Source organism: Acipenser ruthenus, chromosome 10 (assembly GCF_902713425.1).
Source record: "Acipenser ruthenus chromosome 10, fAciRut3.2 maternal haplotype, whole genome shotgun sequence".
NCBI lineage: Eukaryota > Metazoa > Chordata > Actinopteri > Acipenseriformes > Acipenseridae > Acipenser > Acipenser ruthenus.
The window spans coordinates 46,995,855-47,011,617 of NC_081198.1; the positions used below are offsets into that span (position 1 = coordinate 46,995,855).

Below are 15,763 nucleotides of genomic sequence, written 5' to 3' on the forward strand. Positions count from 1 at the left end.
CAAGGTGGTAAATTGGTGCAAAGCAAAATGGATTGCGATACATATTTCTCATTTCTATCAATTGTGTAATTTGTGGCAAAGACTGATGTGTTTTTTTGCTTTTCAATACATGTAAAAATTATTCACATGTATGGCCCAGCACTACTCTTCATATTTATTTATTTTTTTATTTATTTTATTGTCAAGCAAATGCAGAGCTTGGTTTAAAGGAAAGTAATTCACAGAAATACAGCTGTTTAATGTAGGATTAAACACACTATAAATTGCACTTGTTCAGGAGGATGCCCACTTGCTTCTTTTGGGGCTTTGGCTTCCTCGATGGTTGAATAAGTATACCATGAACGTTCATGGATTACGCTCGGTACATACCATATACAACACAATAAAGGTGCCGATACCACATAAAATGCGGTCACAAGGAGAAAAAAAAAGAAAACACGCTGCTATCTGTAATGCACACACAGATTAATCACGGAATATAAATGGAATGCCTGGAATGGAAAGCCAGAACCCTTGCAAAGCACAGTGCGTCATCATGACCTACAGTATCCTTGAAAAACAGTGATAAGGAATGCCCAGTTCTAATCTTTAAGTTGTATGGGCACCTCCATTTCAGACATTTATCATGTAGAGGATACAAACTAGGGATATTGTAGTTAAAAGTGCTTTTCAGAATAGTCAGATTAGTGCATAGCAGATCACAACATGGGAGCTTTGCTCATCATTATTTTTAGAACAGATGAAATGAAATAATTTGCAGCTGTATAAAAATACAGTAAATATCAGAGAGGTTCCAGCTAACGCAGAAGCACTACAGTACAGTAGCTGAAAAAGCTGCACATCTCAGTGTATATCTGGATTTCAATTAGACATACCCATGGCAACTTGGTCTGTAATGGACAACCATGAGAGCCCTACTCGGATCAAGTGGCATATTGTAAAGCTAAACCATGACATGATTTTTCTGCTGTAAAATGGGGTATTAAATAATTTACTAGAAAAACTCAGAACAAGTCAAAACTTTGATTCTTATTGGATTTTATAGCCAGATGTACTGTTGGGAGAACTAATCTACTGTAATCCATATATTGTGAAACTAAAGCAAACACATTACAAACAAAGAATTAGTAACAGAATTACTCAGATTAAACCAGCCTATCAGCTCATAATAGGTTTAAGAGTAAAATCTGTTCATTCACCATGGGTGAGGTTTTAAAATTCAGCAGACTGCAAAATTTGATGATGAGTGGCCAAAAACTGCTTGTTTGGGGACATCTACTGTATATCAAACCAGATAGTTTGTAATATATAATGATAGGTTCTTTTGATTGCTGAGACTTGTATGAAAAACAGACAGTTTCAGGGTACAACACAAGAAATTGTAACTTACAGTAACAATATTGTTATGTTATATGTTGATAACAAAAATAATGATCCTCTTTTTGAATTTCTGATTTCTTTCCTGAGGTGCAGTATAACAGACCTTGATTGTGTTATTTACCATCCCCCACTTCTACAAGTATTAGCAGGGGGAAGTACTTTAAACAGTTGACTAGAAGGACATGGCACGCCGATTACAAATCTACAGTACCATGACAAGCAACAGCATCGTTAAGCTTTCCAGACAATTCAAAAATACAAAAGCATTTCAGAAACGCACCACTGTCTCGCTAGTGAGGGCACGCAGTAAACCACACCACAGCAGCAGTGGTTTATTAAAATCATGTTTCAAGCACAGAGTTTATAAAAAAAAACAGCTTAGGTGTTATTCTCCACTATAGGGGTATAAGTCTGTACATTTGGCACTCTTATAGTCCTATATGGGTGAATGACTGTGGCAAAGTGGTTTGCAGTGTGCAGGTGTAGAGGTGCTGCAGTGCGCAAGACCATTGCAAACAACAAAGTACTGGTGAAATGGTGGTTTAATTGTAATCCAAAGTCTGAGAACAACAGTAAATAATAATAATAATGGAGGACTGGCAATACACAACGATGTGTATTGCACAGTTAAATAACACAGGGCTCAGTCCCGAAATAATAAACACGGTATTTAAACACACACAGAACACAAAACATGGTCACAAGTCCAGAGTGAGTGCTGTAGTGCTCGTGGTGAAATACAATTTACTTGTGCACAGTGGTGAAGTGTTGTCTGGTATTTGTGCTGGCCTGTAGCAACAGCTCCGGATCGTGTTAGCCGTCTAATAAATAACAAACAGTACAATTGGACTTGACAAAACAAACAAACACTAAACACTCAGTTATTTTACTTTCATCCCTCAGCATTTCTCTTAACCATAAACAAAAGGAACCGATCACCTAGCCACGTCCCCTATTTGTCAGTCACATATCCCCTATTTCTTCAGTCACGCCCCCTTGGTTAGCAAGTTCAGCCGTTTCTCCTCCAATCCGCGGTTGCCACATCGCTTTCCCTCTGTGGCGATGACTTAATGTACCGCAGCTGAGCTCCCTTTCTAGATGGCCGACTTCCACCTAACCCTAGGAATGAATTGTCAGGCCATCCAGTGCAGGGGACCCTGTTCCCTTTACACTGCATCCTCACAGGTCGGGAGGGAGATTCATCACCAAGAATCATTCTGTCCCTGTCACAATGACCAATAACGTATTGAATTCCTTGCACCTCTTTGGATGACAACTTGTTAACACAGTGTTAACTGTGCACTCAGACTACTAGCGTTATATACAAGGGGACTGTGCAGCTGTGTTAAAGATGACCTTTAGAGGAAACCTAAGCAGCACTAGTTTAACTTGTTCCCCCCAGCTCACAGCTTTGAAATTCAGATGAGATCATGTGTGTTCGTCTCCAAGGACAGATCGGATTGTTCTCACAGACCTCTCAAATCCTGCGCAACCACAGAGTCCACTTAATGATAACGTCTATACTGTCAAATGCTGCAAGATGAGACTGGAATACACAAGGATGTGATAGTCGGTATAAAAAGGACATAAAATGTAGGACTGAATATATTCATGGGTACTAAATAAATAAAATATACACAGGCACTAAACCATTTGAGCAAAAGATTGTGGTAAATGTGTGTAAACTCAGTGGGTTCCAGGCAACTTCTGTGTCTGCAACTTACTTGATCTCTTTTCCGCTTCATCTCTGCGTTGCTTTTGACTTTGCTCAGTTTTTTAACCTCAATCAATATGTTGTAGATTTATTTTTCAAGCAATTTTTGCAGATTTTATTTAGAAGTCAAGCATCCTCAATCTATCTAGCCAGCACAATCACATTCAAACATGTACACTGTGTTTTCTTCAATTTAAACAAAGCCAAATTGTGTTTGAAACAAACAGTCTTGCATTTTACAAATAATTAGCAAGGCATGCACATACAAAACCTTCAAAACACACTGCAGATTTTTTTTCAGGCGACTTCAAGGAGGAGTGTACCGCTTCTATGTAACTCCACAGTACTGGAGACCCCAAATAAGTCATGCAGACTCTTATAGTAGGTCAAAATATGGGGGTTGATCCTCCAATTGCTGTGGGGTGAACAAAAACTATATCACGTTGTGAAATTGTAATAGGCATTGCTTGGGAATGTATGTGTCATAAGCATACACCATCACTACAGTACAATAGAGTGGAAATCATTTTTGATCATAAATGTAAAATTGTGCAGTTCGGCATCTGAGGAAAACAAATATCTCCTTCTGTATTTTAAACCCACATTGCAATGTATTGTGAGCTTTAATAATTTGGCAGTATATTGTAGCAGATGCAGGAGCATTTTCTAGCCTTACACAATAAACCAATTTAAAACAGTCATTGCATGTGTTCTTCTTCTTAATAACCAATGCAGCCTGCATAATTGACTGATAAATGGATATAAAAAAGAATGGCTTTTAGTCATAGAAGGAGCAGCAGGTTCTAAAAATATATTTTCTGGGTGTCTCAAACAGCGGGTGGGGGGGTGGGTTTAGGTCGGCCAGGGTGTCCTCTGTTCACCGCGCACCAGCGACCCCTGTAGTCTGGCCGGGCGCCTGCAGGCTTGCCTGTAAGCTGCCCGAGAGCTGCGTTGTCCTCAGACGCTGTAGCTCTTGGGTGGCTGCATGGTGAGTCCGCAGTTTGAAAAAAAGCGGTCAGCTGACGGCACACGCTTCGGAGGACAGCGTGTGTTCGTCTTCGCCCTCCCGAGTCAGCGCAAGGGTGGTAGCGGTGAGATGAGCCTAAAAATAATTGGCCATTCCAGATTGGGGAGAAAATAATAAAAATAATTGGCAATGACTAAATTAAAAAAAAAAAAAAAAAAAAGAAAATTAGTGCTATTAAATGTCCAAGCCCTATGAAGAAACTGGAATAGCGAGTATGGGATGACTCATCACAGTCTCTAGTTTTGAGAGAAGTCAATGTCGTCTTTCTTTTTTTCTAGTATTTCCCCATATTTATGTTTTAGGACACGTACAGTACACAAGAACAATTACTGTAAGGACCCATTTTATTTAATTAATAAGGCTCTCTGCAGCAGGCTACACTACTGGTGAGGACATTCAGACATTACATTATATTAGTGTCTGCTTCATTAGGTCTTATTGTTCCAAGTATGACGGACCTCCATGCAACACATTCTTTTAATTAAAAAGCCATCTGCTGAAATAGTTCCATTCTTTAAATAAAGTTCCTATTGGTTGTTAAAATTCTGTTTCTTCCCTTGCCTTTCACTGCTCTGCAAATACGCAAACAAATGATCACTTTACCCCCAGAGGTCTGTGCAAGCACTTAAGCTACTACAATACTGGACTATTACACGAATAAGCATCTGCAAACCTCAAGCACACCTCACACACCATTAGAGTATGACTGTTTACTGTAAAAGAAAAACCTACGAGTAAAAGTGGATAGGTTTTATTTCAAACAATATCACATTCCTGGTACTACCTGGGGAGCGGCATCAGAAATAGGGAGCAGTCGCTTCTGTTAAGCCAGCTATGAAAACTGTTCATTTAAACCCTTCTTCTAGTGAAGAATCTGTAAAACACATTAAAGGAGTAGCCAAAAGAAAACAATTCAGCTCTACCTTTTATGTTATAGGGACAACAGGGAAGTTCTGTGACATACAGTAGGTTTGTTAACTTGTACATTTGAAACATAAGGGTTTATGGGTTAATTAATGACAAAACTATATAATGAATTACACAACTGTGTAAAACATAAGGGCTTATGCTTATTGGCTATAGTCCTGCATAGAACTGCAATACAGTATACTAGTAAATGTATAGACACACTTTTTTTTTTATATATCTAGCTTATTTCATCCCTCCTGCAAGACTGGTTCTTTGACTGCAATAAAAACAAAACACAAGAGTACATTTGAAATATTTGGGGCACGGTTAAAATGAGGTAAGGCAGGTACAGCAAAACAACCCTTTTTCTTCTGTTTGTTTTTTTTACTAAATAGCAGTTAAGAATACTGCAGGTAGCATTCCTTCTTCTAACAATACTGAACCACAGGCAGGGATTGAATGCGTTTCAAATTATTCTGAAAAGAGTTATGCATCAATAGTAATCTGATTTTTCTAATGAGCCTATTTTAGCAGAACTGGTCTATTTAACGGATGAATCATTTATTGACGGTTCAAGGCTGATCGTTACAATGTGCCAGGTTGAAGCCACCTTCTATTGTACTGTATTTAAATCTGCTGCTGACTAACACCGTGTCACACTGTGGTGCTAAATCAATTCTTTCCCCTCTAACTCTTACCAGCTCTGTCTTTTATAGTAACTATAACATCATAAGATACCTAGAAGTGCTCTGTGTTGCACTTTACATGCAATAGTCTAATATTAGAGAGGGTGGTTGAAAATGACAGAAACAAGGAGCAGGTGTTGAGCTACAGCTTCCCATTGCAATCTGCAAAATACAAATATTGCTACCTCCCTACATAGCACATTCATCTAGCTTATTAATCAATGTATATCATTCTTCTAATCAATACATTTATTGCAGCTGTTACTTCTGTAGGTAGACCTTTGCAAACACATTTAACAGTATAGAATACTTAATCCCATACTTCACCATTTTTGTGAAAAGTAAATCAAACTTTTAACTGGTAACATACATGTAGACTCCTTAGATAAACCTTCCGAGTTGCTTGTAACATTAATAGTTTCATTAACAGATCTGTTAAATATGTTATTGCCGCAAATAACACATTTCAAAATAAGCCGTCGATCGGCGCAATCCACCGCCTAATACTATATTTGCGCTGGATATTAAGATTATTTTCGGGTATTATCATTCAGTCCATTTTTTGTCATATTATTGTACTGTAAGGTGATATATAGTACATAACAGCTATACATATACATAAAAAAAGCATATTGCTTTTGTTGTGATATCGTAACAATATGTACCCAGGTGCTTGTGAGAGATATTGGGGGTTCATTTATAGAGGCTGTACACCTTTAAGGATGTCGTGAACATTGTCAGCTAACATACAAATGCTTAAGTGCAGAGGTGCTGGATTATTACACTCCGGTTTCATGCAACTGTTATGATGGTGACCAAACGTGTGCGAGTACTGTTGTGTTAAAAAAAAAAATGGTTAAAATGAACAGTTGCATTCAAATAGACCAGCAAAAAAACAAAAACAGGACGTGCATTAACAAAGTGCCCTGAAAACTTAACATAAAACAAAACCATTTAAATGAAGCATAAACTCAATAATTAAGCTAAAAAGGAAGTGCAAAGGTTACCCTTTTTTTTGTGAACTCCAATAACCCTACGTGATCTTTTCCCAGTCAAATCGTAGAGTGCCTAAATAAGCAAGGTAATTTACCATAATAAAAAACAGAAATGAAAAATGTAGAACATAAAAAAACTCAACCAGATATAGTCAACGAAAGACAACACATTATTCAAATTCTTTGTCGTATTATATTATTTAAGGTAAGGCAAGTTTATTTTTTCCGTTAAAAGTGCTGCCGGCTATAATGTTCTGCCGCCTCTCCACGAGTTCCAATATGGCGGGCGAACCATGTGACTTTCATTTGGGGACGCCAGCCTGGTTGTCCAGCCATAGGCATCTACTTACGTATGCGTTTTCATAACTCTGCCATGTTGTTTGTGCGGAATAATAATAATAATAATAATAATAATAACAACAACAACAATAGGCTTCCCAGCCTTTGGCTTGGAAGCCTAATTTAAAAAGAAATGTTAAGCAGTCCAATCACTGTGTCGGCATGGTAGGAAAATAAACCCTTCTGGATCATTCCGTCTCTCTGACCACGTCTCGTCAGAGAGTGAACTACCATGCGTTTTTTCCACAGTTCCTTCCCAGCTCTTCTTTCAACAATGAACAGTGAAATCTGTATTTAAATATTTGTACGGCATGCCAGCTGCTTTCTGCTGCAGCAATATGAAAAACAACAATAATACTGCAGGCTGTTAATTGACCAGTTACTACATGGCTACAAAGAAGGTCCATGGCAGGTCCAGGCAGTAAAGCAGCAGGTAGAGCCCTGAGCTGCACTCTAGAAGGCAGTTGGTTTCAGCCAAGACTGGTGCTCAAACTTATCCCCAAGTAAACCCAGCTGTATAGGCATCAGAAAGCTAGTAAAAACTCCCATTCTAAACGCAGCCCACCATATCAATGGTCTTTTATTATCTTTGCATTTACAGTCGGCCTACAGAAGTATGTATTCTTTTATTTTGTGACAGTAAAACTAACATGATCTGAAGTTGTATTTATTTCTCTTGCTAGTAAAAACATATGATAATCTACAGTATTTACAGAAGATTTGTAATGAACAGAACAGTGGTTTTCAACTTTTTCATCTCCAGTACCAGTGTTTCAAGCAGGGACCACCAGGTGTACCAGTAACTATGTGCAATCTTAAACTGCTGCTGTAAAGCTGAGACCTACCCCATTACAATCAGGTTTGTTGTGTCTGTAATCTCTTGTTTGTTGCCTCATTCTGCTGAGTGGTTAATCTATGCAGCTGAGGACTAGAATGAACGCAGCATGTTTATATTTGTGTGTGGAATTGGTGGCCGCACCTCAACTGTGTCCAGTTGTAATATGGGAAAAGCATGCTCCCATGCTCAGAGTTAGTGACGTCCTGATCTGACAGCATGTAACACACAGCTCTTATGATTTACATACCTTTTATTCTTCAGTAAAAACAAGTTTAAAATGCAGCGATATATTTATATAGCTATATTTACGATATCCACAGCAAGCACATTGTCATATATTTTCATTAGCACAATTTGAGAGCTAAATTTAGTAAAGGGCGTTTTTTTGTTTTGTTTACTGCAATCAAGTGAGCTGCAGTACACAGTACACTGCCTAATTACAGTCTAAGCATTTCTGTGTGTTCGCTTTCACATTTTTTAAATGGTCAGTTTTTCCTGCAACAGCTGACCCTGCTTTAGTACAAAACTCCCGCTACATACTGTTACATTATGGTAACGGTGCCTTGAAATTACCATGCCTGCTTCTTTGGCTGAAGAGATATTATCAGCTCGTCATCTAACTGGGGAATCTTGTGCAATTAAATCATACTTAAACTCCTGACTATTTCTATCTATTTGGGGTGCAAGACGCAACAGACGAAAAAATCCATTCGTGTTGACTCAAAACTTTACTTAGCACTCTACGATTGGACTGGCGAGAGATAACGTTGGTTTATTGGACTTCACAAAGATAACTTTTTTCAGCTTGGTTCGGTAACCTTTTCACTTCCTTGTCTGTTTAGTTCTTGCGCTTTTTGCTGGATTACAGCCCTTCATTAATTATGTTATTTATTTTAAGTTTCCAGGGCTTTGTTATAGCACGTGTGCGACACACACACCTGAAGTGCATTTTTAGTTGTTGTTGTTCTATATTTCTTATATGCAGCTGTTCATTTTAAGCTACTTTTTTACACAACAGTATTCGCACATGTTTGGTCATGCAACTTTTGCAAGAAACTGGGGTTCCATATTCTGCTGGTGTTAATACACCTCTCTGCACTTACAAGCATTTGTATTCAATCAAAATGTTACCGTCCTTCTCGTACTTCAGTTTATTAAAACAGTTTTTATATACACACCATCGTCATGTCGCATTCGTAAATATTGGTACTTGCTTTTAAAGGGAGATTTTTGTGTGTAACCCCTAAAGCACCTATCAAAATGATTTTTTGTTGTTGCATTTGTAACCATTTTAATCGTAGTCTGGAGCCCTGCATCATCATTTCTCATTTCTCTGTGATTCAGTAATACAAATTGATACACTATGGTGGTGCAATTGAGGGAGCATTGTGTTTTGAGGAATCATATCGTCATAAAGAACTGTCGATGTGTACCAATGGCAAGCCTGTCATGTACCAGTAAAGGTACGCGTACCACAGGTTGAAAACCACTGATCTAGAACAAAGCACATGCACAACATCATGCAATTGATTCCATACAATATACAACAACAGTAAACTAGACTAATCATTATCAGAGCACATTTAAGGTGCACCATTACTTAGGCAGCTATATAAAAGTGTGCTACTCACCATATGCTGTCATTGTCCCAACATAGGGCCCATCCACCACATTCTGGTTTTCCTCTGCCAGTGCTTTGATGTAGCGCTTGCTGAGGTCCAGGATCTGCTCCCGAAGCATGCTGCTACTTTCATGCTGAGTCCGCTGCTGGATGGTGAAGTGTAGGAGCATCATGCCCCATATGAAGCCAAATGTCACAAGGAAAAAGCCAAGCTTCTGGGAGGAGAGCTTCCAGCCCATGATCACGAAGTGTGAAGGCCAGCAGAAACAATTTAAACCAGGTTACAAAACGCCACACAGGCCTGAAGAGATGAGCCCGTTCATGGTTACCAGGGTTTCATTCTGCCGTTGCTGTTGTGGCCTTCCACTAAGCCGCATTTCCCTCAGTCAGTCAAATTTCCAGTCAAATCAGTGGCACACAGCTTCATCCTGGAGGGGGACAAAAACAGGATATGTTAGGACAGCATTCAGAAACTATGATGCTGTAGTCGAGTCACTGCCAAAAACTGGAAGAATACAAAGTACAAATAAAGTGAAAAAAAATAGCCAGTTAACATCCGGTTTAAAACAATTGTCTTATTTGACCGAGGTGTAGTTTTATCACTTGCAGTAGCTAGTAACGTTAAAAATAAAACCACACAATTACAGGATGTGGTGCTGTAGTTTTTTTTGTTTTGTTGTTTTTTTTTCCCCTCAAAAGACCAGACTTTCTTTTGCGATAACAACTTTTAGATCAATTAAAATCTGCTAAGGAATTTGAAACATTTTATACAGCACTTACTGTATGCACATACTGTCGTCTTACATCACAGAAAGAAAAGATACAACTGATAATAACTAGTACTGCCCTATCCCCTTGGATTATCAGATTTCCAAAATCTGTTATAAATGAGTTGGTTAAAGGCCTAAAAAAATTAAAAAAATCTTAATTACCTTAATTTAAAAGTCTCCGACAATTTAGATGGGGAAAGAGGTTCAGACGTGATGTGATTTTTCATCACGCGACATGATACTTTCGCAGCAACACGACCACACACACCTGCATTGAAGCGGTTCGAATTTATTTATATGTATTTTGCATCGCCTGTCGTGTCGCCTGTCGTGTGAAAGACACTTATCAAAAGTATAGGTTATATTCATTTCACCGCATCACATCTGGTGTGTAGCAGCCTTCATATTGCATGGTGTCAGCTAGGAACAGAATGGGGGAAAACAGAGAATGAGGAATCTGTACGTTTTGCATTAAAAAAAAAAAAAGTTTATGATTTTGAATCTGCTTAATTACAGTATCTTATTTTACAATTTCCTTTATAGTACAACACTGACTCTGAGTGATTCATCAATTGTTTGTAAAGTATAACTTACTGCGCAGTAGTAGATAATGGTCTGCAAGAAATATTGTTTTTGTAGAAATGAAGGTATTGATACCGAAAGTCTGACTTGTCCATAATCTCAAGAATCTGTGTTGTTAACTATTGATTTCCTTAATCTATACACTACTGGTGTATCCACTAAGCAAAGCCCAACAGATTTGCTTCCCTTATTGCTCTATACTTCAATCCTGTTTCATGCTATACTACTGTTGGAGGTGCAATTCATGCAAAACAATAGAACACACAGTCGGATTTTTGTTGTTTGTCAGTAGAGGACATTTCAGAATGGCATTTCAAGGGCAAGGGTTTTATTATGAATGAGTAAATACTGTAAGTCACAACAAGACAGATGCAATAGTACTGTAACACAATCTTGTTTGAGCCACAACACTCATGTCCTGTGACTAAACAACATGTTAAGTGAAAAAGAACAAAACAAATTTGTGTCACTGTAGTATAAGGAAGGTCAAGAGCAAATAACAATAAATCAGCAGTTCTGTATGAGGATAAAATAATGTACAGATGTTTCCGTTTGACAGATACCGGGCCGAAGTCATGAATTAACCCAGTACTAAGGCCACCTTTTGCTTTCCATTGGGGTCAAACCCATTTAACATTTTAACATTACACTATACTGTACTTAAGGTTGAATTGTTTGCAATGCCCTATTCGTTTTGAAACACAGTTACTATAAATGTACCCAAATATATATTTTTTACATTTCAGAATGGTCCGATGTAGTAAATGCAATGTCTACAGGCCTATGTGCAATTATACATGTACGGTACCATATGCAAGGCAGTGCCCTTCCCTTTAAGTTTGTTTTAAAAGTAACAGGTTTGAAAAATGAGACATTTACATAATTTAGAAAAATCCATGTTTTTCTTTACAAAAGCTTGTGTTGAAATATACGGTATAAGTGTTTCCTGTTACTATTCAAAAGTGAGAAACAGATCTTAAAGATTATACTGCGGTCCCTGCTGCATATTTACAGGATCCCAGCTGCTGCAGCAGCAGCAAACCAGCGTTACAGCCAGCATGCAACTCTATCGCATTTCAGAGGAGTTCAGCAACTCCTGTTTCGTACTTATTTTGCAACTCATTTTCTAGTTTTTGAAGATAACTTTATATAAAACGCCATAGCTGCATAATGAATTTAAATGATCAGATGGGTAAGTGGACATCATAGGAATAAAAGCCAATATGGATTTGCAGCCATTATTCTGAAGTATTTGATTTAGATTGAAATACAAAAGCAAAGCAGATGTATAGTTATTACTTTTTTATTATGAAAATGAGCAACCTTGAGTGTCTTTTCAGGCTCAAGCACAGGTCATTTCCTCAAACCCTCTTGTGTTTCTGTCTGAACATCATACTCCACAAACAAATGAGAAGGCCTAAAACTACATGACACTGCCAGACTTTATTATGCAGTGCATACAAAGTGTACCCTTCATTTTCCTATCACTAGAGCTGATTTGCAGTCCCTTTTAAATAATCTTAGCTCACATAATGACGAGCTGCTGCTGCAGTATGTACCTTTCTCTCTCAGGCAGCGCTTCACCTGTACTCTTTGTTGCCAGGATGGTACTTGAAGTCTGTCCAGCTTGCTGTCGAGATGACAACTTATCTGACACCAATAGGACTTGAACGAGCAGCACATGGCCCTTTCTCTGAGCTAATGACTGATCTCAGTGTTCTCAAGTTCGGTGTCTTTATCTCTCTACAAAAGCATTCTGTGGGGAATTTCCCCTCAAAAGATCTCTCTTTATTGTGTTCCAAGTTCCCATGACAATTGCACTACTGTATTACACACTTTGCAGCAGACTGCTAACCTAACAGAGCGAGTCAATATTTTATTCAACGGAAAAGGCAAGAGGAAACAATCCACAAGGTAAAAAGCGAATTATGCTAAGGCACAGAATATTGTTTGTGGGAAAATTTAAGCAGACAGAGATTCAGCCCGGAAAAAGTCAGGAGGCTGAGAAGTTATGAATTCTACAGCAATACAAATCACTTCAAACTTGCTCTTTTAGTAAGTATCTTGAAAACAGCAATACCAGGGATGAAAATAAGACTCTTTGATCTGTTCCAGGTTTTACTATGAGCTTAATAAGACACACCTGAGCATGTTGTTACCTCTAGGGCTAATCAAGCACATGTTCAAACCTGTAATGGGTGAAACTGCTATGCATTAGGAGTCTTATTTCCATCCCAGAATACTATGCAAAATTAGTGGCATTTCCACAGAAACTCCCAAATGTCCTGTTGCATTTTGAAAAGATAGGCCTATTTGGTGTCCTAGTGACTATAAACTTACCAGACCTGCTAAAAGGTGAACTTTTTGAACAGCTATTTTACATTCCTATGTGATTCTCAAAAGACAAATTATTTCTAAATTCTTAACCCCTTTTTCATACTGAATACTCTTACCCACGGATTAGACCAAATTGATTTTTGAGGAATTATTATTATTATTATTAATTAGTCCTTTAGCAGACACTTTTATCCAAAGCGACTTACAGAGACTAGAGGGTGAACTATGCATCACAACCGTTGCTGCAGAGTCACTTACAATAGGACCTTGGTTTAACAGTTTAACGAAGAGACATTTGTAATTTGCAAAGCACTGTAAAATCAGTAGAATCTAATGTTCCAGCGAAATGTGATGAAATCACCTGCATTTTTGTTTAAGAAACTGCAACACATTGGTTTAAAATTGTAGCTTTTTACAGTTATGCAATTCAGTAAACCTGAACTTTCAGGATCACCATCTTCACACCACACTGTACAGTACAGTGGATGTATCTGCAGCAGAAACTGTTCATTCAGTGAAACTGTTCATTCAGTTTGAAAAGAAGTCTGAAACCATTATATTCGTCTCATCTCGATTTCTAACCTCCTGGGGCATAAGTATGGAAATAAAGAAAATTATTTAACCGAGACATTACGTTTACTGGTGTTGTCTTTTATCAGCTGTCTAATCCCATAATTTGAACAAAAAGAAGAATAAAAAGGAATAGCCCAGCTCTAGCAAACAAAACAGGTTAGGAAAACGACACTGTTGACTAAACAAAGCAGGTTAAATTAACTTCTGCTGCCTGGGAAAGTTCTGAACTCGGTCACGACCAAGCAGTGCTCTAAGTAGCGACCATTTTAGAACATAAGAACATAAGAAAGTTTACAAACGAGAGGAGGCCATTTTGGTTGCCATGGCGATTTTCTCTGTAGGCGACTGGAAATATTAATGTAGGCACTTTCAGGCGACTACCTTTCTGCAGGAAATGTATTTATTTATTTTTTACAAACATCATTTTTTAATATTTTTACAACAATTTATTTCCCCCAAAAAATACAGTATTACAGCACATTTCTCTTTGCATCCAATTACAAATAACATTAAGGTATGTAAAATGTAAAAGTTTTATTTTTCAAGATGACCCCTTTTTTTTTTTTTTTTTTTTTTTTTACCAGTCCTGCAGTCATTTTACTATGCTTTATTATAAATTAACTTTAACTAAAAAACCAACAAAATACGACGACGACTACTACTAAACATGCAGACCAGCGTGGTCAAGTCACGTGGTAAAAATTGAAAGGTGCTAAAAAACGGCAGCTACCAGACAGCAGAAAATACTCACATTGAAGCCAACTAACATCGGTAGTTAAAAGCAGCAGTAGCACAAACAACAGGGAGAACGAGTCAACTTCTGAAATGGAAATGCCCTTGACACCCGAGTCTTCATTTTCTGAGTTGGTGAAACGAAAAGCTCAGAAAAGGAAATTTCAGCCATGATGGGGTGCCAACAGTTCAGCTGGTTAGTTCAACAATCAGGGCAAATGCACTTCAGTTATTAGAGGCAAGCAGGGCCACAAATTGCCAGGAATACTGATTTTATAGCAGGCTGTTCCTCTTTTAAGAAAGAATCAATAAACATAACAGTACTGTGGCATGCAAAGGCTCAGCAGTATATTTTAGGAAAGCAAACGTTACCTGCAGAGCGGAGAGACGCCACGTGTTTTCGTCAAACGGAAGCACAGCAAGAGGACATGTGCATAGATATAATCTGTGGACTGGTTTATAACGCCTTCAAGCTCAACATTACGTTTTTTGTTCTCAGTATGATCCAGGTGATGCCCCAAGCTGGTGCTACAGAATATTTTTACTAGATTGTTGATGTTCATTCCTTTTTGATTCATTTAGATAAAGTGTGTGCGCACAGCACTGCGATGAAGAAACCTGTTTTTCTTTTCTTTGTTTGTTTTTTTTAAATTAAAGCAATGGCCCAATAAAACAATGCCAAAGTTTGCCAAACTAGTAGACGCCAAGTATTGTGTATATTAAGACACATGTTTGGAGATTAACATTTTTGTTGTTTGTTCCTTAATTATCAAGATTTATCAGTTATAAATTTATATGGCTATTATTTTGAACAATAAATACATTTGTATGTAGCTGTTTAAATTAAGGGCACTAGGCAAACATTTTTGGACCTGCAGCTCCAAAAATAAAACTCTTACTTTGAGCACTGCTGAGAGAAACAGCCAAAAGTATACAACCATATGTTTGTAGAAACAATAGTTTGAATCATGGTAAACAGTAGCTTTACCTAAATTATAGGATTAACTAGTTACAGGTTATGTTATCATCTGGCTTGAAATCTTCTTGTACAGTACTGAAGCAAAACTAATTACTGTGGAAAGTGATGGTAGACATTTACTGGACCTGGGAACCTTATTTTTATATTCATAAAATGATGTACTGGCTATTACCGAGGAACAAAAACACCCTGTACAGTACAATATTTTGCTAAGGCACAGAATATTGTTCAGTGCAAATTAAATGTTATCAGACAGAAACTGTACAATTTGAGATTCAGCC

The 15,763-nt window shown here is 37.8% G+C and overlaps 1 protein-coding gene across 5 annotated transcripts in view; it reads right to left on the bottom strand.

Moving 5' to 3' along the window:
* mgat5 (alpha-1,6-mannosylglycoprotein 6-beta-N-acetylglucosaminyltransferase) overlaps window positions 1-15,763 on the bottom strand; it is an 80,021-nt gene that overhangs the window by 59,040 nt on the left and 5,218 nt on the right. For all 5 annotated transcript variants that reach the window (XM_059032388.1, XM_059032387.1, XM_034012731.3 and 2 more), the window contains exon 2: window positions 9,520-9,937. In XM_059032388.1, coding sequence (XP_058888371.1) covers window positions 9,520-9,748 — 229 coding nt within the window. In that variant the 5' untranslated portion in view covers window positions 9,749-9,937. The remainder of the gene's footprint in view (window positions 1-9,519; window positions 9,938-15,763) is intronic.